This window comes from Eublepharis macularius, chromosome 17 (genome assembly GCF_028583425.1).
Source record: "Eublepharis macularius isolate TG4126 chromosome 17, MPM_Emac_v1.0, whole genome shotgun sequence".
Classification (NCBI taxonomy): Eukaryota; Metazoa; Chordata; class Lepidosauria; order Squamata; family Eublepharidae; genus Eublepharis; species Eublepharis macularius.
The window spans coordinates 4,228,696-4,253,415 of record NC_072806.1 but is presented as its reverse complement, the minus strand read 5'-3'; the positions used below and the strand labels follow the sequence as shown (position 1 = coordinate 4,253,415).

Sequence of the window (24,720 nt, the reverse complement as noted above, 5' to 3'; positions counted from 1 at the left end):
ACTTGGAATGGCTTCGATGATGGCTGTTTAAGGCAAATGAGTGTTTCACTGGATGCTTTTTATGCGCCGCTATTACCCTTTTTGGAAAGACAAACACTCCATTAAACTGAGAAAGACCCAGTGGTTGTGCAAATGCTACTGTCGACCTCCTATTTCATCACTGCAAACACAGAATTACTGTGTTCTCATGGACTCCTAAGAGGACATCCCAGACATTCACACACATGGGCACAGCAAAGCTGCATCAGTGCAAGGGCGCACCATCTGCATGCACTTTTGCTGCACAAGCCCCAGCCAATCTCTGAGTGATTCCACACAGATAATTTGGAATGGATTTTTTCATGTGCGGAACAAAAAATCCACCTCAAGTGCATTGAAAGTGCATTATCCAACGTGTGCGGAATCACTCAAGCTATGGGGTTCATGGGTATCTTTCCAAAGTTGCTGTTGCTCAGATTCAGAAGCATGTAGAAACATCTGCAGTTCAGTGCCAAGAGGTTCCACTGGGTCACGTACTAAATTAGTCATTTGAATCCTAATCACTATTTTTAACCACTTCACATGTCCTAAACAACAGATTGGGCTAATTCTCACATTACGTTTTCCAGCTTATATGAACAATTTGATGTTCTCCTAAAAATGCAGAAGTGTAAATAAAACATAGCATACAAGTCAGGGGCCAGGCCTGGCTACAGCACCTCCTCTCCCCCGCCAGCTGTGCTTCAGTGTGATGTGTGAACACAACATGCACTTCAGCCAAATTCTTTTTTTTTAGACAAAATAGTTTGTAGACAGCTTCTTGAAATGGCATTTTCCTTTCAACAATAGCTGTGTCACTTTGTTCCAGAAGCGCTTTGTAAAAGCTGCTGAGAACTCCTGCCGCAACGAGTCACAGAGATGCACTCGGTTGTTTGATGTGTGCGTGTGTGTTTTCCTACCAGTTTTGCTTTAGCCTAAGTGTCAGGATGCTGGCAGGGGAAATTTTTTGAAGAGAGCATAATTGGGCATCAGCCACACGGCACGCACACTGCCTTTACAACTTATTGTCTTAAAGTAATTTTGCCCGTCGCATTTCTCACAGCTGCGCCACACGTTCTCTGCCAGCTTGTGTCACGGCTGTTTTTCCTTAGAAACAAGACAACTTCTTGCAGGTATGCATAATAATACGCCGTGGGGCCCGGTTCCCGCTCGCTACCCTTTCACGGTACAACTGCTGTTCTTCCAAGCAGACAGCCAATGGCTGGGACTTGGTGCATATCGAGGAGGGTCATTAAGTTTTGGGCACAAGCTGGTTAAATAAATTCCCACACAAGCTTTTTGATCGTCTCCCTGCCAGAAATTCTCCCACCCCTCCAAGACTATACTTTGAATGCTGTTCTATGGTATGCTTTGACAACACACTTCAATGCAGCCTTCACAATGTGTGTGAGGGGGAAGCTTTGGGGCTACGCTAATGGTCACAAGATGGTTTTTGCAAAGAAGGGGGAATCCAGTAAGGGGTGTGTGTGTGTTAAACACTTTCAGTGGCCCTCCCTATCCTTGCAACCGTTAATGTAAGAGAAACAAAAATCGATTTTATTTAAGAGGAAGACCCAAAATGAGATGGCTGGACTCCTAAAAGAAGCCACGCCCTCCAGTTTGCAGGATCTGAGCAAGTCTGTTAATGACAGGACGTTTTGGAGGTCTTTCATTCATGGGATCGCTATAGGTTGAAGGGGATTTGATGGCACATAACACACAAGTCCAGGTTGGAGCCCCAGCATTTTTGCCCATGTTCACACAATTCTTGTTCTGCTCCTCTATTTCTGAGGTAATTAGAAAAGCATGACATGACATTTCATGAAGCAAGTAGATGGAGCTACTAATAAATTCTCTTTTCCCCATAAACATAAATGACAGCCATTGGGGTCGATGGCATCAGAAAGTAATGGCCATGCGCCCCCTAGGGGACAGGAGGCCACATGGCTACATGACGAACAATCTGAGCTGGAAACTGGATCAATGCAATTGGACGGCTGCTCTCTGCCTGTGCCAGAGGCAGAACGAAATTAATGCTGGTTTTTGTGTTTTCAAAGAAAGAACAGCCTTGCACCTAGCCTGACTGGTTTAGGGCTGTATAACACCTTAAAGAGAATCAGCTGTTTTGTCTCTCCACCCACATCACACTCCAGTTGTTTTTAATTGAACATATAGTCTGTCAAAGAGGTTATGACGACCCAAAAGGGATATGCTAGTTGATCCTAAAGAAAGGTTGTTTGTATTGCTTTTGGATCTACATGTGGACATTCACAGCCCATTCAGAGAACCATCAGGAAAGACGGATGGGAGAGTGGATACACATCTTATTTCCCCCCCTTAATTGTACCACTTCAACCTAAAAGTGTTTAAATGTTCTTGCCACAAAAAAAAGAGGAGGAAGAGGAGGAGGAGGAGGAGAAGAAAAAGGACAACGAAAACGACAACAACACTTTCTCCAGAACTTCACCCTGATTTGCTGGCTGTCTATATGGATCCACGTCTATATGGATCCAGGTTTCATTCTGGAGAGAAGGGACTACTTGCACTTCTGATCTGCGTCTTAGGAGAGGTACCATGTAGGAAGAGCTCTTACCTGGAGTATATTATACCACAAACCACCCGCCTCAAAATGAATCCACTCAACTTTGTCCTTGGTGTACTTTTTATTAAAGCTTATGATGGAAGGGGGAGGCAGGAAAGGAGAAACAAAAATATACAACACTTCCTGCATTTGACACGACAGTGCAAAATAAGTTTTAGCAGCAGATTCTACCCAGTGGATAAAGAGTCGAGTGGCACGCGGTGGCCACCTCAAGCCACTTCCCTGCCTGAGACTGGCAAAGGAACACAGCCTTCCCTGCTTTGAACGGCGTGACGAAAACGAACACAGATACATATACCACTTTAACACAGTAAAACTTTTCCTTTAAGAAAAACATTTCACGCAGATCTTCTATTACCTATAACTGTTATAGGTGCGGGGGGAGGGTCCACAAACAGCTTCCAACTGCAATGTGCACATAACAGCAAAGGGCTCGTGTCAAAGTAGTGCCTTAGGACCCCCCCCCCTCCCAAATTAAATCACAAATGCTCAAGGAAAGAAAGAATGGGTTTCAGTTTGAGAGATTACACCCCTCCCTTTTCAGCTGCCATTTCTTTGCATGGAATTGTTGCGTAATGACGGTGTCTCCTGACAAAAGCATTTGGGAACCTGCACTGGCACTCCCGCACTTAAAGTTCCAGCTGGGAAGCACAAAATCGAGTGCAGAAAGGCAAGCAAGCCAAGGAGATTATGTCAAAAAAAATTAGGGAAATTAAAAACAACCCCTACCCCACCGCACTGGCATCTGCATTGGAGAGAAAGCCACACACTCACGTGGGCAAAGGAGGAGCAGTTCTCTCCTACAACTAGACTGGTGGCCTTTGGGTGGAAATGTTCCCTGTCCCTAGAGAAGCCTGGTTCTCAAAGAACAGAGCAGTGTAAAGCCAGGTCTGGACTGCACCACTTTCAGGTGGCAGCTCCCAGGGGTGGTGGGAGAGCGAAGTTCCTACCTACATGTAATGGAGTCCGCTGAGCTAGACTCTCTCCTTCAACACGGTGTGTTTCCAGAAGCATTCTTTCATGTGAATCTCCACCTGCAGCTAGAAGCAGTAGAGCCCAGAGAAAGGTCTGATCGCCTCCTCTGCCCTCTGTGAAAACAAACGTCTGAGCCTGCCATGCAAATAACTCAGAAATGCCACCTCGGGGCAGGGGTGTCATTTCCACCCTGGCACATGAAAACCGCCACTCATGAAACTTGGTTTCTCCTTCTCCTTTGCTGGTTTTATCCCTCTCCATTTGGCCTGAGCTACATCAAAACTTATTTTAAAAACAAAACACTGGGGATGCTTTCATCTCTGGAAGAAGAATTTCAATCGAGACAAAAGCTATGTTGTACAAAAGTCATCAAAAATAGATTCCATAAAAGAAAAGAACATCTTTGCATTCCCTCTTGACCCCAAAGCCTCCTCTGTATAGGTAGGAAGGACCTACTGAGCTTTGAATGATGGCTAAAGGGAAAAAATACTTGGGCTGTGGAATCTGTGCATAATGTAGTCCGAGGGAGAAATCAGTAAGAGGGCTGGGGTGGGGGGAGCCTGGAAATGCTCAACCACATCACCACCACTGGACGAAACACAGAGGCACCGGGCCTTGTCTAGGGTAGCTGAGGGGAGGGGTGTGTGTGTGTGTGTGTGTGCGCGCGCGCGCGCTGCGCGCGTGAAAAATAGAAACAGAAATGGATCGCCCATTCCAACATTTGTATTCCTCCACATCCTGGGACCAGAGGCTGCTAGAGACACAGTCTGGATTGGGTTCTTGTTCACTCAGGTTTGGCCATAAAAAAATCCACCCTGCTTATCTGGGGAGAGGAATGGAGGGTCTACAGTTTCACAAGCACCACCACTGTAGGTAGTAGACCTACCCCTCCCATACTTAAAGCAGTCATCTGTGCAGCTCCGGTTCAACCTTGCATTGCGGAGGAGTGAAGGAACTCTTGTCCTCTGGAAATGAAGATTGGAGGGGCAGAAGGAAACAAAAACGTCTTCTGCTCAGCTGATGGCCAGCACTGCCATGCACTTAAGGCCTCGTTCAGAACCGACTTAAAAACAACTGGGGGGGGGGGAAGGGGAAGGGCAGTCTCTGGCTGGGGAGGCAACCCCGATCTCAGGACTCCTCCTGAAGAGGCATGCAGCATTTTTGCATTAGGAGACACCAAACGCCTCCTGCAAGCGTCAGAACATGGCACTTTGTGTTAATGAAAATTTTTTAAAAAACGGGCACCACATGGCAGCCCGCCCACTGTGTGGCCCGACTGCACTGAGGTCCCCACTTCAACAGCCGGAGAGACGATGGCGCCCCTGGAGAAGTTGTCTGCTGTACTTGCAGTGTCCTCCCTGAAGGAGCGGATTCTTTTGACACAATGCTACAATTCCAAAAGGAAGATCGACTCAGCAGCCCCACCGAGAGCCGTTCACCGAACTGGCTCGCTCCTGAAGAGAAACCCTGTATTTCACATTTCTTCGTTCTCTGCTCGCTGACCCAAGCCCACTGTCTGCGGGCATTACCGACTCATTTTTGTTTTCCTCCCAGCTAGCTACTTTGGGTGTTCTTCCTGGCACTTGGCTGAAGTTGGTGTGCACATTCAGCTGCGCCAGTATTTACAAATCACGGGGGGACAACGCTGTCCGCTACACATTGCTGACCCTCGTTTCCGCAGAGATGGTGGTGCTGGTGCCAGATGACATGAGTGATCGTTCTCTCCTGACGTACCGGGGCTTGCGCACTGCAACAATAGACACAAAGGCACCGTTATGATCAGCTTGGGGGGGGGGGGGGGAAGCGACCACCCTAACCCAATTTGTTTTGTTAAGAGTTATAATTAGTGGCAATTTTTGGAACAAAGCCCCTGTGGATTAAGTAAATTCCATGTTGTTCTAACAAAATCAAGGCTTTAAAAATACACAAGCCTCCAACTGACAGCTGTAAGATCTGAAAGCGGGGGGCGGGGGGAGCAAGCCACACTTCCTAGCCTTTGTGGACAGAGAACGTTTCACCTGCCCTTAGACTGATTTCCAAAACTGTATACTAAGAGCAGGAGTCTTAAGGACAAAAGTTTGGGGGGAAGACATATTCCGATTAGACCACATGCTGCTTCTTTAGGTAAGAAAGGCTGATCTTGAACTTCATATGCTTATTCAAAGTACCCAATAAAAAAAGAGAAAGGGATGGGGATGAAATCAAATCACCCGCTATAATTTTCACATTCCATGTGCCATCAGTTTCAAATGGCGCAGCATGTTTCCATCTACCAAGTCTGGAAACGAGCCACCAGGGAGCCTTCGAGACGGCCCGAGCCAGCAGCAGTCCCCCACAACCTACCTCAGTAATTCTCTTTTTTTGAAAACCTATAAAAAAATCCCTCACTTCCTGAAATCCATCTCTTTTTAAACCATATCTCTTTTAAGCGCCAAATATGCAGTTAAAGGGGGGAAAAGAACCTTTCACAAGGCAATATAACTTTTCCCGTTTATGATGGGAGAGAGGCCTGATTAGCAGAGTTAACATTGCAGATGCTGTCAAGATGGGGTTTTCCCCCTCCCTGCCTTCGCTCTTTATATAGCACGAGAGCATCTAAAAAAAGCAAACAAACTGAAACTGGCATTCCACAACCTGAAAACATGTATTTAAAGTGACAATTTCTACGTGAGGTTTTTGTTTTATTATTTCTTGCTGCCGTTTGACTATAGGATTAATTGGAAGCTCAAGCCAACGAGACAGGGTGATCCTTACCTGAAGAAGGTGGAGATAACATTGATGCCTGTGGAGACAGAAGGAAGATTGGGGTTTTGCAAAGTTTGCCGATAGCAAGTTTTCTGCTAAAGACAAGATAGAAGGTCTCTTAGAGCTTCAGGGGTGTAATGAAGAGCCAATCCGGCATGAAAAAAAAAACAAGGTGGCACAGTCCTTCCATGACTGTTCGTTCTCCAGCTGCCAGGAGCTAATTTGGTCTGTTACCAAGGTATCTGGAGGAATACCTCCTCCAACACGAATCTGCTCAGAAATTTAAACATTTTCCAAGACAGATCTCTCTAGTGCTTCTTCCTTCAAATGTTAAGAAGCTGGCTAGAGGAGAGAGGACCTTTTTGATGGTGGAGCTGTGGCTTTCAAACACCCTCCCTGGAGGGATGTTGTCGACCTGTTACATTTTTAATCCTACTCTGTTCATCCGAACTTTTAATAGCAATGAATTTCTTTAGGCCCCCACACCCCACAACCGGAACTTCAACTGTACCGCTGATCAATTTTATTGCTTTAATCAGTGAGATTTAGAATCTTTGGAAGCCAGCTCGAGGACTCGTCGAAAGAGGAAAGTGGGATTTTAATAAGTCTTTAGATAAAACGTATTTGACAAGTTGGCACCGGGTGGGGTGGGGGGGTGGGGGGCTTGGAAGTGGAGAAAGTCACGAAGGAACAATTCAACATGCAAGTAAAAAAAGTTGTGATATAGTCCTACTATGCAGATAGATCAGGAAGGATGGATAGCCGTGTTTGTCTGTAGTGGTAGAAAAGATCAAGAGTCCAGTAGCATCTATAAGACTTAATGGAATTTGTGGTAGGGTACAGCTTTCTAGCTGTATCTGAAGACATGTGATGTGACTCACGAAAGCTCCTGCCCTACCACAAATTTTGTTAGTCTTACAGGTGCTCTACTGGACTCTTGATCTTTTCTAGTCCTACCATGACAATCCTACTTTTTCCAATGGCATTATTTGGATGTCCATTCAATCATTTTAAAAAATGGTTGAGGGAGACAGCCTTGCACCCCAACACAATTCCACTTTCAAACTGAGTCTCCCGCACTAGTGTTTCTTTAAAACCAATTCTGAACAGAAATGATTGTGCAATCACATGCATCTGCGTCTTATTAGGCCCCTGCACAGGTATTGCACTGAAGCTTACGCCTAGATTTGTACTCCAAGTTCGTAGCTCACGTGTGTGTACTTCTCTACGTTATTTATCCAGGAAATTTGTACATTGCCTCTCCAGACCCACTCAAGGTGGCTCACAACAAAACAAAACCGACCAAGACAATCCAAACAAATCATGCAATTTAACAAGTCAAGTCAGTAAAGGAGAAGTAAATAAGAAGAGATCAACAGCTAAATATGTTAGGTCGGTTGAAGAATGTTTTTTTTTTTAACTTACCGATTCAGCGGACTGCACAACAGATGCTAAAGCGGTTAAAAGAGAACAACAAAGAAAAAAGTATTTAGTGACTTTAAGACCAGCTACCGTGGTGTGTATTAGTTGCAAGCGCCACAGACAAGACTGCCTGGTGCTGGATGCTTATTCTTGCCCTCAGGGGAGTTGACCATCAGTGTTTCTTCAATATATCACAAGCTTAGAGAACTCCCCTCCACAAGACATAGTAATGGCCACCGGCATTAGCAAAAAATAATTCAAACAATAAAAGATTCATCAGCAGCTCTGCGCAGGAGACAACTAAGCAGAGCTTCCCACCCCCAATCAGAGGCAGTCTACCTTTGAACAAAACAGGGGAAAGGCTTTGGGCTTCCAAGGGGCACCTTGCTGGCTGTGGCTGGAAACGGGAGGGCAGGTGAGACGGACTTTTGGTCTGATCCAGCCGAGCTTTTCTTCTGTGCTATGACAGCTCACGCAAGCTCAATAGCAGCAAGAGCGGAACACGACTGGAGCTCCCTAGCCAGATGCAGGGGACGCACAACAGTGGAAGGCCGTCCCCTTCACATCCTGCTTGGAAGCTCCCCAGAGGCAGGCAGTGCAAACGAAACACTGGGCCCTGGGAACGGGGGGGGGGGGGTCTGGCCCAGCAAGGGAGTTCTTATTGGCCATTCCCGTTAGGAATGGATCCTCCATGTACAGAGGCCATATACCAGGACCAGCAATAGTGGAGAGAGCATGAAGTCAGCCCCCCCTGAACTGAAACAAAACGCTGAACTTGATAGTCTGATCTGGAAGGGTTTTTTTACTGTAAGAAAGGAGGTTAAGGTTACCTTTGCTTCGTCGGTAGAAGAGATTTGGAAGTTTATTGGCACGTTTGAGGTAGAAGAACGAAGCAACGCACATTATGAGGAAGAGGCTGATAAAGAACGTCCCAAAGATGAGAGAAGCTGCCACTTCTGGCCGCCCTGTGCAGGGGGAAATCAGGATGACTGCGCAAGCACGGTTCAGCACGGATGGTCGTGTGTGGCCTGGCACCCAAAGGTCAGGACTTACTTTGCCCCAGTACATACGACGTTCTCAGGGAGACAATGAAAACGCAACGGACAGGTAAAGGCTATTAAAAGAGGGGGGGAGGGCTACCAAACATCCTTAATTTGTTCCATAGCTGGAGGTCAATACTAGAGAGAAGCTCAATTCCTGGGACAGGATGTATTAGCTGAGGCAGGGAACCACTGGGTAGATGCCAAAGAGTGCCCTGGGCCCATACCAGGAGAGGTGGGCCTTTAGACACATGGATCCTGGCTTGTTAAGGACCTTAATAATAATGCAAAGGGGAAAAAACCTTTAAGAGAACTGGGAAACAACTAGGCAGTCAGTGAGGTTGCTTGAAAATAGCAGGATGGAGACTGATAAAACAACATATTGGGCACATTTTCTCACTCACTCACACACTCACTCACACACTCATGGGAGTTACTCCAGTGTAACTCTGCTTAGGATTTCACTGTAAGCGTCTACAGCAGAGCTTTACTCACCTGTGCTCTGTGGAACTGGGGAGATGCTAGTTGAATTAATTTGGGAGTTCATACCTCTGGCATCACCTGTAAGATGAAAGGGGAAAACTGCATTATTAAGAAGCACTTGGTCTATGTGTGGAGCAGAAGGGAGAGTCAAGAAGAGACAGGAATGGACTACGACGCCTCTGACTGAAGGTGGAGGATGCCATTTTTGAGGGTTCCCACCTCCAGAGAAGCAGAAAGCTAGTATGGCAAGGAATGGGCTGCAATTCATTTCCCGCCAGCACGCTGGTTTTGTTTTCAGCTTTAAAAAAAAAATCCAGGGGAAACACAAGCAATCCGTTACCCATCAGATCTGAAGAAGCCCAGTTCATTCCTACCCCTCAGGCACAGACTAGCTCTGAAGCCCACGTATCAGGCCAGCAAGATACATCCAAGACTGCTATGCAGCCTCCACTGCTGTTCTGAAACGGAGGTAAGAAGTGTAGGCCTGCTGCAGCTCCTGGCCACACCATCTATTAATCTAAGAATCCATCCATTCCTTCCCCCCTTCCTCTAAGGTTCACTCAACACGCTACTTTTTTATGAGTTTGCCACAGAGCGAACTTGTGCTCAGACAGCTGCTGCCAGGGAAGGGAGAGCTCCCGTCTTCCCCCCACAAGCGTTTTTCCCCATGCGAAAACAGTGGGTGTTTTGGGGGGTGTTTTCCTGTTTCTCTACCACACGTGCACACAATGCCTGCACGTGGAGCAGCAGAAATAGTGAAATGTCTCCCCTTCGCATTATTTTTGCTTGGGGGGAAAGGCAGGAGCTCTCCCTTCTCCAGTGGCAGCTCTCCGAGCCCATTTGCGCGCTCCGTTTTTTATAGAGACCATTTCCCGGAGCTGCTGTGTTGACTGCCCAGAGCGTGGGTGGGCTCAGTGGCGAACTCGTAAAAGAAGTAACATCTAGAGTGACCCTGAGGAGCTGAGTGTACCTGACTGGCCTAAGGGCAGCTTTGCAGCAGAAGGACTTTGCAAACTCCCTAGCCTCAGGCAAGAAGAGTCTGGCACATGGTTCTAAACTTCTAATGCTCTGGCCGCCCCTTGATTCAGCTTCCAAAGTCCTTATCTTCCCCCCTTGCATCTTGTTTACTGTAGCTGTGCATGGTGGAATGAAACGTATGAAAAGGGGTTGACAGTGACCACATTTTTCTAGCCGGTCCTTAAATTTATTCTAACATCCCTGTGAGGTGGGTAAGGTTGAGAGAGAACAACTGTAACGGCTCAATAAACTTCATGGCTGAACCTTGATCTTCCCAGTCCTCATCCAACGTTTTAAAGGAGTGGCCTTCCACCCTTGGATTAGGATCCTCAGGTGAGCCATCTTTCTTTGCTCCTGTTTGGAAGCGCCAGCTGCTACTGCAAACGCACAAAGAACAACACTGCCACACACAGGCACACCCGCCTCTCTTAGCATGCATGCTCAAAGGAGCAGCAAGAAGACTACTCAGTGCAGGACAGAATTCCACCATAACTCTGACTTGAGCCTTGGCTTATTCCTCACTACACAACCCCTCTAGATGCTCAGCTTGCTTTTCTCATTCCCAGTTCTCTGCATTGGCTGCCTGCAATGCTGGCCTTGTAACCCTTGGCTCCTTTTCTTCCTGTTGTGTGCCTTTCAGCTCTGTGAGTCCTACTGTACCTGATCCCTGAGGGTTAAAGGTGGGTCCTGGGGCCCAGAAAGGATGAAGATTGCACTACATTGGCTTATTTTGGATACCATCATAATCTCTCAAGTAGCACCTTTAAGATTAACCAACTTTATTGTACCATAAGCTTTCGGGAACCACAGCTCTCTTCATCAGATGCATCTGATGAAGAGAACTGTGGGTCTCGAAAGCTTATGCTACAATAAAGTTGGTTAGTCTTAAAGGTGCTACTGGACTTTTTACTATTTTGCAACTGCAGACTAACAGGGCTAACTCCTCTGGATCTATGATCATAATCTCTGGAAGTTGTGAATTGGCCTTCTGCTTCATTGGGTGTCCAATACTGAGTGACATCTATGTAGTCCTCAAGAATGACAGTACAGTATGCTCCACAGAACAGCCGGTATCATTGCCACGTTACTGACGAGGAGTGGCGCTTAGGATGGCTGGCCTGGCTGGACAAACCAAGTTCACGGCAGAGGTGAAATTCGAGCCGGGGGCTTCCTAGACCTGTCCTCCCACCTTCTTTCTCGACAAACCATCAAAGCTGCCTTTGGGCTTTGCGCCGGCCTCTTGTTTCGCTTTCAACTGCTCTGGGGTGACCTCTGTTGGATCCTTTTGGGATGACAAGGACAGGAGGCAGCAGTTCCAGGGAATGGGAAAATAGCAGAGTACCCGAGAAAAAAGCGAAAGAAAGGGGCTTCTCCCAGGACCTCTTCCAAGACATTTTCCCTACCATCTATTCCCTTGTACAGTTGCCAACCTGCAGGTGGGGCCTGAAGATCTCCCGGAATTACAACTGGCTTCCACACGAAAGCAATCAGTTCTCCTGGAGAAAAATGGCTCCTTCGGAGGGTGGATTTTAAGGCATTATACCCCACTGAGCTCCCGCCCCTCTCTAAACCGTGTCCACCCCAGGCTCCAGTACCCTCATATCTCCAGGAGTTGGCAACTCTAGTCCCTTGTGCAACCGCCATCGAGGGAGGAAGGGAATCTAGCGACTCACTATTTCGGCAATCGGTAAGATTGTAAGCCGGTGTGGCAAGGCCCGTTTCGTTCTCGCATTTGATGCAGCTGCTGCTGCCATCTTCATTCCACCGCCTGTAGCAGCCTGCGTAGGGGGAAAAGCAAGCTAAGCTCAAACTGGCGGGGGAAGCGGCCAAGCCCCCCCTCCCATGCAATCAAGCGCTGTGTGGAACTGGTTTCGTTTGCCGAAAGGCTCTTTCCCTGATATGACTCCTGCAGAACTTCTCCTAGCGCACTCGGAAGTGGCTCTTGTCCACTCCAGTGTGCCAAGATGCTCAACCTGGTGTGGCTTTCGAAACAACAGAACCGTCCGCCCTGTACCACAAACTGCTTCTACTTGCCTCCCTGTTTCAGTTCTGCCCTCCCACACCACCCGGCAGGGTAGGCCAAGCTGAGAGGCGGCAACTGGCCCACAAGCACTCAGTGAGCTGTAGGGTAGAGTAGGGATTGAGCCTCGGTTTCCTGGCCCCAAACCCAACATTACAACCACTTTGCCTTTTTTAGGTTTTCCCCACAGATGTCCAACTGGCCATTGGGAGCAAAAGACTAGACCGGAGAGATTTTTGGTCTAATCCCGCAACACAAGTGGCAAAAAACCATTTCTGCTTCTAGCATTTAAATCGGAGGTTTCTCAACGAACCTTTTTATCCATCTCATTATGCAAATAACATTTTTAGCAAAATAAAGCTAATGATTTTCAGTCAGCAGCTGAAGTTGGTCAGCCGTGTAAGCTTACTGGACTTTAAGTGCCCAAAGGGGTCAATATAGCAGAGCGCTCCCCCCTCAACAAAATAGAGTTGCCCCAGGGCCGTGAGCCAAAACCAGGGATCAATTATTGCATAAAAGATATCATGAACGAGGCAGAGATTGGGAGGCCAAACGCAGTTGCTCAGTTTTTCCTCAGCAGGAAGCCGCACATTAGATGCCCTTGATGATAAATTGCATCTGACATTTAATCTAAACATAAAAATGGTCCTAGTAGGAGGGCAAAGCTTTCTGACAGTACTAAAAAAAAAAAGGAAGGAAAGAAGAACAACAAAGCTTTTTTACTGACACCACAGACTGTGATAGATTAACCTTTTGAGGATTGATATGAAAAATTGAAATCTGAAATTTATTGGCAACCATTTTGTGTCTCCGTGTTAGATTGCTTTGTGCACGGGGGGGGGGGGAAGAATGTTATTAGCTGAGTTAGCATGGGGTGGGGGGGGGAAATGGGAGGACAACATTTATAAGCGTTTTAAGAAGGACCAGCGTCTTGCCAGTCTGAGAGCTCAGTGACCCACACTGTTTGGCCAGAGTTGCTGTGGCACTTGGAAACATACATGAAAAGAAACCCATTTTTCCTTTGGGTAAGGAACGACTCTGGAGAACAACCCGGGGGGAAAGCAGCTAGCTTCTTCTGGATGACATCTCCTGGCAAGTTTGCTACATTACAAGGAGCTAAGCAAGCTCCGTTTCTATCCCCACATTTTTATCCTGCTCTTCCTCCAGTTGGTGCATACATGGTTCTCTTCTGCACTATTCAAACCATCACAATAACCCAGTGAGGTAGGCTAGGCAGAGCGTAAGCAACAAGCCCAACGTGACAAAGACTGGAGTAGATCTGTGGTGTGCCAGTACTAAATGCTGTTCCATGCTGGACATGAGAACAGCCATGTTCTTCTTTCTCCTTTCAGACTCCTGCCTCCAGCCACTTCTCACACACCTACACAAATTTCCTCTTCCAACTCCAGTTTCCAGCCACCCCTCGCTTCTGCCCCCTGCTTTCCCAAACCTTTGACCCACGCTAGCTCTGCCCTTTTGAACACCCCATTCTTCCGAGAAGGGCAGGCAGCTTTACTGGTCACTACCATCAGCTTTGCTTTTACCACCACCTCCGCCTTCGGGGCAATGTGGCTAACCTACCTGGACGGCACTGGCTGTTGGCTAGGCAGGTGGTATTGACCTCCATTGTATCCACACAACATTCGAGTTCTGATTCCTAAGAGACGGAGAAGACAGAGGGGTGGGTTTGAGTAGGGGAAGAAGAGAAGGTTATTTCCCTGAAATTCTCTTCTCCACCTGAACACTTTCTGGCACCAGAAGAATTACAGCCCAGCTCTGGCTTTGTTGCCACACCCCATGCACACAGCAGAAAGCAACTGGGGCAAATCAGCTGGAGAGCAGCTTGACAGGTGGGAGCTGTGGATAGAGAACACACAACACTTTCGCCTAAAGAATTTGGAAAACATTCAGAAAAGGTGGGGCGGGGGCCTGGGAGAACAATTCATTCTCACAAGAAGAATGCCAGAGGGGGAGCCGCGTTTGCCGTTCAACACAACAGAGAGCCTAACCAGTTTACTGCAGCTGGCGCTTGCGTGGGCTGGAGCCCTCCTCGTCTGATGCACAAAGTGTTACGTTTGGGTGCTGTCAGTTGCGTTATCTTGATCTTGCAGTTGGAATACAGCCTAATGGAAAGAATGCTCCGACTGAGGCTTTTGTGACCCAGATATGCCCCAAATCTATTTGCTGGAGGGAGCAATGAGCATAGTACTTAAAAAAAAAAAAAACCCGAAAAGATTACTTTGGCCATTTCCACACACGCTCAATAATGCACTTTCAATGCACTTTCACAATCCTTTAGAAGTGGATTTTTTGTTCCACACATGGGCTGTTTCCACACACGTTGAATAATCCACTTTCAATACGCTTTAGTGAACATTTGTAACTGATTTTCCACGTGTGGAACAAAAAATCCACTTCTAAAGGATAACTAAAGTGCATTGAAAGTGCATTATTCAACATGTGTGGAAACGGCCTTTCTCATTCTCACCACCAACCTGGTAGGAGAATCACTGTGTTCTCCTACAGTGCCCTCTGGTGGTGAGAGACAGGCTTGGTCCTGGGTTACCTAACATCTGGCCTGGGGAAGCTCTGGAGAATTCAAAAGCTTGCACTCTGTTTTAACAACAACAACAACATTCGCTTTATATACCGCCCTTCAGGACAACTTAATGCCACACTCAGAGCGGTTTACAAAGTGTGTTGTTATTATCCTCACAACAATCACCCTGTGAAGTGGGTGGGACTGAGAGAGCTCTGAGAGAACTGTGACTGACCCAAGGTCTGTTTCTAGCAGAAGAGTGGGGAATCAAACCTGGTTCTCCACATTAGAGTCCTGCTGCTCTTAACCACTACACCGAACTGGCTTGTGTTGTTTTAGCTGATGCCAACAGTCTGGGTTATTTATTTATTTAAAATAGCAAAGAGTCCAGTAGCACCTTAAAGCCTAACCAACTTTATTGTAGCATAAGCTTTCGAGAACCACAGCTGTCTTTGTCAGATGCAGCTGGTTAGTCTTAAAGGTGCTACTGGACTCTTTACTATTTTGCAACTACAGACTAACACGGCTAACTCCTCTTATTTATTTAAAACATTTATAGGTCACCTTTCTACCCAAATCGTGTCCCCACAGTGTTTTTTTGGTGGGGAAGGGGGTCAAGCATAACACAGACACGAACTTTACGTGCGACTCCATCGAAAAGGTGCAAGCACCATTTTAGCACGTGTTCTGTAAGATGCACATGGAGTATCAGGGGTTCGACAGCCAGAGATACAGTGTTCTGGCCCAGGAGTGCAAAGATGACGCTGGGATGACTGATCAGAGCTCAGCACTTAAACTGCCCTTGTCGAATTTTAAAAGAAACGAGGCAGCCTGCATTCTGGTCCCCTGCTGTCCTGTGCTGATTTCTTCCCTTAGCACAAGATACCTAGCATCAGACCCCGGGCCTAAGCTGAGAAGAGGCTTCGTGTACGCCCTATCTCCCTCCAAACCACCACATGGATTCAGCTTCAGAGAGCCACAGAATACAGCCGTCGAGGTTTAGTGACATATTGTGCTTTCAATGCTGCTCATTTGATGCTGCTATGCACGGAGGAAGACACACATGTGTACGGCCCCTTCTTTAAGCGCGAATGCTACTGAAGGGGAACCAGACCCTACAAACAGCTCTGTATATATCTTGTCAACACCCGTGGGTGACATTTTGAAAGTAACAGGGGGATGCGGCAGCGGAGGAGGGAAGGCGAGTGTCTGCGTGCACACGCAAGTGTGTGGGGAGTCTCTCCTTTGTGGAACGGGTTGTGATGAGGCCAGATTGTAATGACAGTCAGTCTCTATTGCCATATGTATCCCTGTTCGCAATTTGACAGGAAATTGGCCCAAAATCTCCCCATAAAAGCTTTCCGCAAAGGATTAAGAAAAGCAGTGCCTGAAAACTAGCAATTCTCACTACCAATTAGAATTTTTTTTTAAAAAAAAAGCACTGTTTTATTGGGCTCACGCCAAGTTTATTTTTAATGTTATGAGCCAATTCTACTGAAGATACCTCAGCCCTGCCTTTTCCATTCTTAAAGGCGTCTGCACAGCAGAATTCTGGGAGAGGCCTGCTTGGCTTATCGGAAGCAGTGTGCGCCCCACAGAAAGGCTGTGGCTCAGTGACTGGAGGCACATGTCTTGTGTGCATGCACAAGGTCACAGGTTCCAGGCACCTCCAGTTAAAGAGGTGCTAGGAAAGTTCTTTCTCTGCCTGAGATCCTGGCAGCTACTTGTAAAGGCAGAGCATACGGGGCTGGAGGGACTAATGGCCTGACTGCACATTAGCCCACTTCGCGAATCTATAAAAGAAGAATTGCCGATCCTTTCCTGCACATTTACAATTCAAATGAGACTCGACTGGAGCCTGGACTGTCAGAATGAAAACTTAGAAGGCTCATTAGGAAATAACTGCATAAGCCCACGAAAACCGAGCCTGCAATTCTCAAAGCAGTTAAACCAGGTTTTACAATTGGATCATTCCTGACTCCTCACCTACACAAGATTTTTTTTGTTTAAGTTGCTTTTTCTCACTGTTCCCTGGGCTTCTTTTGCACCATCTCCTGCATGCAGACATTGAGCAGAAGGTGATATCGATGGGCACTTGGAAGGAAAATTCATTTCTTCTGGCCTCTTGGTTTTGTTTGTTGACGCTTTGTAGAAGATGACAAAACATGCAGAGTTCTTGCTTGCCGCAACTCGCAAATGGTCAATGGCCCATGATGAACAAGTCAAAATAATTTAAATCATTTATTCTCACATTTATAGTTCATGTCTCAAGGAAACAAGAGGATCCGACAATGTTGCATCTTGTAGTATCACAAATACAACAATTTAAAAAGGACTTTCCCCCCTCCTCCCCTAGCGCCTGTACAGGAAGGGACTGCAAACAGATTCAGGAAGCTCTGCTTCTGACTGGATGGAACACAGACTTCTGAAGAAATAGCCTGTGAAAGTTGAAAGCTGGCACGCCAAAGACACCAATCTAGGTTATTCCAGAGCAAGAACTTGGCACTCTTTCTGGCTATTTCCTGTCCTTGGACACTGAATGCCTTCTAGAATCTTTCAGCCAGTGGATTGGTTTCCACTGGTTGTAGCCCACCTTAGAAGTATTCTTCCCATTCAGCCATCGAGCTGACCTTAGGCCAGTTTCTCTCCGGAACCTACCTTACAAGGCTGTTGTGAGGATAAAATTAAAAAGGAGACCCATATGCTCCAAATGTCCCTGTTTACCAATTTCCCTGCGCTAGGCAATTCACAGCATGCCGTCCTGCACCTGCTGGGGCAGAATTCAGCTATAAGAGGCTCTCTCTCACCATCCCAATTTTGGCTTTTAAATCAGAGAAAGGGACCAGCTGTTGCAGAGTATGCGGATGCAGCAGAAAGCTACAGAAAAGTGTAAACACTGTGGGGGCGGGGGGGCGAGGCTAGGACTGTAATCCCGGGTCAAAGAACTAAGCCATTGCCGATACAGCCATCTATTTGCCTATGAAACATTGTACAGCCAGTTTGGTGTAGTGGTTAAGAGCATGGGACTCTAATCTGGAGAGCCGGGTTTGATTCCCTGCTCCTCCACTTGAAGCCAGCTGGGTGACCTTGGGCAAGTCACGGCTCTCTGGAGCTCTCTCAGCCCCACCCACCTCACAGGGTGATTGTTGTGGGGTAATAATAACATACTTTGTAAACCGCTCTGAGTGGGCATTAAGTTGTCCTGAAGGGCGGTATATAAATCGAATGTTGTTGTTGTTATTATTATTATTATTATTATTATTATTATTATTACACTACGGAGCCAGCGCTGATGGGATTTTTTCTGTTTAAAACTGCAGTGTACTAGAGGCAACCTGGGCTTGTAGAGAGAAGGGCACTTCCTCAGGCAAAAGCAGAGGGTGGCTTCTTCTAAATTTAGATCGCAAGCTTCCAGCTCAGGGAATTCTTGTCATGTTGCGTAATAACAATAACCCGCCCCAATCCTTTGAGGCAGTAACTGCAGCTAAATATGATGAGTCATCAGCAAACAAACAGGTAAGAAGATTAAAAGCACGCATGGGGGGGCGGGGGGGGGAAAGAGTATATCATCCAGCCTCGGTCGGCTTTGTAAATCAAACCTGTAACAATCAGAACAGGCTTCATCCATCTGCCAAAAGGAGGAAGAAAAAAAAATAGAGAAACTATTTAAGTGATGTGCGTGGGCCATGTTGCTCTGGAAGCCGATGGCAAATTCGGTCTGTTCGGTACATAATTAGGACTGAGTCAACTATCGCAAAATGCAGAAAGGAAATGTGATGATCGAAGCGGAGTTTATTCACGCATGATGGAATTCCCCTCAAAATAAAACTTCTTTTGGAAGAGGATTCTTCCAGAAATTCATTTTTCATCAGCTCCTAAACCCCATCTCATCTTATTAGGCCATTTAAAATGATGTATAAAGCAAAGCTGTTGACTTACACCAGGAACAGCTGCTGAGATATTAGTAGCCAGTAAGTGGTGCAATTTTAGTTCATTGCTGGAAAACGGCAGAACGTACCGTGCACATAAGAATTCAAGGAAGCGTCCACAAAATAAGAGAGTATTTTAAGATGTTAAAGCCTCCTTTGATTATGTTATCATTAGTTTTTATAAAAGAAGACTGAAAGATGGTTATTTCACGTTGAGGCCAGCTTGATTACACGCCTGAAGTGAATATCACAAGGATGAACAACTAATCACTGAGTGTGGCTATCTGAAGAAGTTGCTTGTAACTGATAGGGAACTCATCAGTTACATTCATATTCCATTGTTCAGTATGACACGTTAATTTGTTCTACAATACACTTATCACACAGTTACAATTATATTTATTGCTCCGTATTATGTCGTTCTACATTTATTTCTGTGATCGCTTACATTCTCATCCTGCTTATTCTTTAATACAGCCAATTGATTTTACTTGGGTCCTTTCTTCTGCAGTTGTTTGGTTTTTCCCAAGGTCTCCCTCCCACCTTTTTAACTCATGCATCACTCCTTTCATTACTGGCATCCTTCGCAGAAATAAATGTTAATGGGTAGAGCCATGGTTTTGAACATTTTGTACGTCTCTCATTCATTTGAAGATACAATGGTGTTGTGTGTGCCTGGGTGACTTCTTAATTTTTTTTAAAAAAATTCAACCCAAATAAAAAAAAACTTGGAGGTGCAGCAAGATCTGGTACATTTAGGGCTGCAAACTTTTGAACTGGCTTCTGTAGCTGTCATTTTGAAGGCAGTATGTGCCTCTGCAACTAACAAGGGGTTGTGGAAAGCCCTTCTGGCTGGTTTCTGCAGCTCAAAGGCACAGGACAGCCCCCCCTGCCCCAACCAGTTGGTAAGCCTAACTGTATACAAACATGCCTGTGATCAAACTTAGGTTGATTGCAATGCATGATACATACCAAACTTTCAGAGGACTTGCTGGCTACTTCTGCTCCAAGTATAGTGAGGAGAATGACACATGGTGTGGCCATGCCCAAGAATGACCAAAGTCTAAAGAAAGAAAAATACCCAGAGTTTAGATATAGCAGAACAAATTTTCTCCTGCACTCACTTTGGTGCCCAACCGTTTTAATTGTCAGCTAGCACAGAGCCTGCTGATCAAACCGGGCTGGATGGAGGAGCAGCACCTGACCTTCTTTTAAAAAGGTGCTAATTTGGGAGACATTCCAGCTACCTTCGGGCTGCAGCTGGGGAAGTTTCTACTCTTGCAGACCTGTGGGGTTGCTAGGAAACCAGGGACCTTATCAGGCAGCTTGAAGCACAGCATATTCCACACCCAGAATTCGAGGAGTGGAAATCAATGAGATTGCAAATGGGAACTGTAACTGCCTGGCACCATCACTGATAAACCTCTGCAGGAACAAAAACACAACTGGATGCAGCGCTCAACTGTACGGGATCGATACGGGATCGAGAGTAAGCGAGCATGCAAGCAAAGCACAGATGGCTTTTCAGACAATCCTCACGCCTGGTTCACCTTAGCAGAAGCGGCTCTGAAGCCCACGTAACAAGTCTTGAAGACTGAGTGGCAGATGCTTAGCTTGGCAAGAGGTCCACAAACAACAACTACCCAACATTCTTCCTTCTCCAGCCGGCTATTTTGTATCTACCTTGTTGACTGGGTTGCAACTCTTTTCTGTTTCAAATGGGCTTCTACACCGGGCTGCAAGAACAATTGCTTGCCATAGACGAACAGGAAAAATTCCTTTAATAATAATAACTGCGCTTACATACCGCTCTTCTAGACAGATTAGTGCCTCACTCAGAGCAGTGAACAAGTTACTGTTATTATTATCTCCAAAATATAGCTGGGGAGCTGGGGCTGAGAGGAATGGCTTACCCAAGGCCACCTACTGAGCTCATGGCAGTAGTGAGATTCGAACCATTAGAGGGCTGATTTGCAGCCCCAACCACTTAACCGCTGTACTACAGCAGCTCTTTAACAACCCTGCCCTGCTTTCTCAGGCAATACTGGTGCCACATGAAATCTCTTTGGGGGCTGAAGACAGATCCCCTAAACATTATTAGTTGTATGCTTTCAACCTCAGCTTCCTCTCTTGGCAAACCCGGTCACCTGCAAGGGAGGTTTCAATAAGCCAGTATCACCTCTAGGAAATGCCGAAGAGCCAGCCTCAGAAGCTTATGGAGAGAGGATAAAGATACAAAGGCTGAAAGGGAAAAGGGTCCATGCCGTACTTATCCAACTAACATTCATGCCTGCTATTACATGTATTAAAAAAAAACATGCCTATTCCTTCTGGGCTGCATGGAAAGTTGTCATATAAAAGAAGAGATGTTAGAAACAAGCAGAGAAAATGTGGGGAAGTTGGATAAAGTTTGTTAGGGTAGATTCAAACCCAAAATCCCACAAAGCCATGAAGCCCCAATTCTACAAGCCTAGCCTATGAACAACCAAGCATGCTAACCATGAACTAGCTTTGTACTGTCTGCTGACCGGCCTCTTGGAGGTCTCGGGCAAGGGTCTTTCCTACCACTAGATATCTGAGATCACAATGCTGCCAGGAATTGAACACAGGACTCCCTATTTCTTTTTCATCTTTACACACAATGTTCAAGGAACTGGTTGTTGCCCCACCCATTTTCTTTAGCAAGTTTCCTGCTTTCACTTCTTGGAAAAAGATGAGATATGAACAGATAACAGGTGTCCCTTTTAGCGACAATATTTCTACCAAATTACATTAACGGAGTTGGGGGAAAGGTCAACCTCACTGCAGAGAAGACACAGAAAGGTGAATTTTCAAGTTGAACCCCTTGTGAAAGTCTGCCACACCAAGCCACAGTCTTTCCCCTTCTCCTGCCAGGGCTCTCTGTGTCTTAAAACCCTGGTTTAGAATTTATCTAGAGAAATGCTACTGCTGCACAATTTTTTTTTTTAAATGTCTACCCAGCCCTCCCAACAGCAACTAAGTTTTCATGGCAGACAATCCCATCCAGTCAGCAATAAACAGAAAAATATATCAACAATAAGATGATCAAAAATAAAATGATTAAAATAATGACGGTAATAATAATAATAAATACCTCACTGACTCCTAGATTCTTAGATAAAATCTAAGTTGGTGACAGATCAAAAAGAAATCCAGCCCAAACATCAGGTGGAATGGGGCAACAACATCTGTTCATCATGCTTCATACAGGAGTCAGTGAGGAATTGCCTTAGTACATGGGCTGAATCCACACACCCGTGGAGCGTCCCGGCATTGCGCTAAATGTTCACTAAACACCCGGAAGTGTAGCGTCTTTCTAGCGCGATTCTAGCGAATCGCACTAGAAAGACGCTACACTTCCGGGTGTTTAGCGAACATTTAGCGCAACACCGGGGACGCTCCGCGGGTGTGTGGATTCAGCATGTTCCAAGTAGCGCAGCTCCTTGCAAGAGGCCAGTTGTTATCCTGCCATGCCAGTATCGCCTAGGTGTTTACTTAGTTCTTTTGGACTCGCACCAAGCACTCCTATCACTACTGGAATAATCCTTGTATGTTTTCTCCCTGCGATGATGAATTTCAAATCTTAGATCTTGATAAAAAAAATCCAGGCCAAACATCTGGCAGACTGTGATAACAAACAACAACAACAACAACAACAACAACAACGGAAATCAGCCTGCAAACCATCAACAGAATGCTTGCTTAAATAATATAGATTGTCATGCCCTTCTAAGGGACAGAAACAATTGAACCTCCCCCTGGAAGACCATTCCTCAAAGTGGGAGAGAGGGTGACAGTGGAGAAGGCTCTCGTGTGAGCCAGCTGGAATGAGGACCCTGCCAAGGAATGGCAACTGGCCCCCGGGGTTCGCAGAGGGAAAGGCGACCTGCCAGATGCGCAGCTCCCAGGCTGCAACAGGCTTTAAAGTCAAGCACCTACACCTTGAACTGGGGCTCGAAGCAACTTGGCAGCCAATGTAGCAGGAATATTACAATAGCTATTTTAATACTGGCACAATAGGAACTTGGCGGCTGGTTCCGGTTAACAGATATATGCCTGTACCAATTGAAACATCCAGAGTCTTCAATAGTAGCCCCCCCCCCCCGCAAAACCCACTGTGGTAGTCTTGTCTAGAGGTTATAAAAGCACGGCTAACTGGGAAGACAATTTCTAAAGATGATGGAAGACGGCGCTCCAAGCAACAGCACCATCAACATTAACTCAGGGATCTAAATCTCCTTTAGGTGGCCAGGCAAAAAGAGCATTGCAAAAGTACACCCCTGTTAAGCCATGACTAACAGTGAAATCCTAAGCAGAGTTATTTCGGTCTAAGCCCAGTCTAAACTCTGTTTAGGATTTCCCTGTAAAAGAGGTCTAAGAGTCCAGGTGGGCCAGTATAATGGATTCTTGGCTAGTAAAGTTTGCAGCCATATTTGAAAGCTGATATTAAATATATGTTTAAACTATATTTATGGTATAGCGGTTAGACTGTCATACTACACTCTCAGTCTAACCTATTTCACAGGGCTGTTGTGAGGGTGGAGGGGAGAATATTGTAAGCCACTTGGTGTCTCCATTGGGAAGAAAAGTGGGGTATAATTGAAGTAAATAAAATCCAAAGTGAGCAGCTCCAAACTGCATAAGCACAGCTTCGACTGAACTCAGGGGAGTGAAGAGACTAGAAAGAATTCACACCAACACAGGAGAAATTGGGGTTTTGCTACACCAAGATTAGAAAACACACACCTGTCCTAAGTGATAATTGGATTCCACCCCCCTCCGCTGCTTTAGAAGAACAAAGTATTCTCTTATCTCCAAAAACAACATTACATTTAATTCGATGAGCTCAAAGAATCAAACATTCGCCAGCCATCACCTCTCTCCTTAACAGGTCTACCCACTCACTCCTCGAAAGAGTTGAGTCACATCAAGGATAATATTGGCAGATCAAAAGATGGAGTTGGGAAAAAAATGGTGAGGGGAAAAACACACCTGCTGTTCCCCCTCCCCACCTGCTTTCAACAATTTGTGCCTCAAATCAATATATGCACAAGTTTTGAGATCATAAACCATTTGGAGATCTGTTTCTTGGATATGGAGAAATTGCTGTTACCTTACACTTAACACTTTGGGTTAAGGCAACTCCAAATAAATGATATCAAGACTCAAAACTTAGCAGGAGAGTTTCGTCCATTTTTCAAGTACTGACTGCTGAAAATTATGGGACCAATGCTTGCTTTACCCATGAGAGACGGGTGGACCAACCCCTGTGCTAATTCAGCCCCACTGGCCAGTTTCTTTGCTTCTAAGAAAGGGTTCCTTCCAAGCCAAGTTGGGGGGGGGGGTGAGGACACACAAAATGGAAGTGAAAGCCACATGTCCAAGGCTGTCCAGAGAAACTGAGCCAAGAGTGCTGGAGAAGGCACTGGACAGGAAGAGCCCCATTCTCTCTGGTCGAGGCCCCCCAGTGCTCCACACCTGGCAAGACAGTTTCAATTCGGGAAATACCCAGTTGTGAGAAGTGAATGGAATTCCCTTGCCCAAGCAACTTGCCAAAACCTGAGAAAACACACATGGGGTGGCTTGCATTTCATTTATGTTTTTAGAAGTTCTGCAGCTTGCCCTCCAACCCCACGGATGGGAACGAGCAAAAGAGACCCAGCTAACCTCCACCATAGATGTGAACAAGTACATACAGGCGAAGTCTTTGGTTATTGGTGGGGAAGGAAGCTGATAGGTTTAAACACAGACACACACACCACTAACATTCATTCAAGAGCCCCACTAAACCGGCAAACAGCTCACATTGGATCTGACTAATTCAAAAACAGTATCTGCTTTCCATGACAGACTGTCAAATTATATCGGCTTCCTGCCCCTCCTCTGGGACATGGATGCTTTCTTCAGGA

The 24,720-nt window shown here is 46.1% G+C and overlaps 1 protein-coding gene across 1 annotated transcript in view; it reads right to left on the bottom strand.

The window, feature by feature from the left end:
• Positions 1 to 4,667: 4,667 nt before the first annotated feature.
• Positions 4,668 to 24,720, bottom strand: part of C17H1orf159 (chromosome 17 C1orf159 homolog) — a 28,454-nt gene continuing 8,401 nt past the window's right edge. Inside the window, exons 2-9 of the mRNA XM_055001646.1 lie at positions 19,763 to 19,853; positions 13,904 to 13,979; positions 11,976 to 12,080; positions 9,298 to 9,363; positions 8,593 to 8,727; positions 7,766 to 7,791; positions 6,350 to 6,377; positions 4,668 to 5,342 (exon numbers count right to left, since the gene is read on the bottom strand). Coding sequence (XP_054857621.1) covers positions 5,248 to 5,342; positions 6,350 to 6,377; positions 7,766 to 7,791; positions 8,593 to 8,727; positions 9,298 to 9,363; positions 11,976 to 12,080; positions 13,904 to 13,979; positions 19,763 to 19,834 — 603 coding nt within the window. The 5' untranslated portion in view covers positions 19,835 to 19,853 and the 3' untranslated portion in view covers positions 4,668 to 5,247. The remainder of the gene's footprint in view (positions 5,343 to 6,349; positions 6,378 to 7,765; positions 7,792 to 8,592; positions 8,728 to 9,297; positions 9,364 to 11,975; positions 12,081 to 13,903; positions 13,980 to 19,762; positions 19,854 to 24,720) is intronic.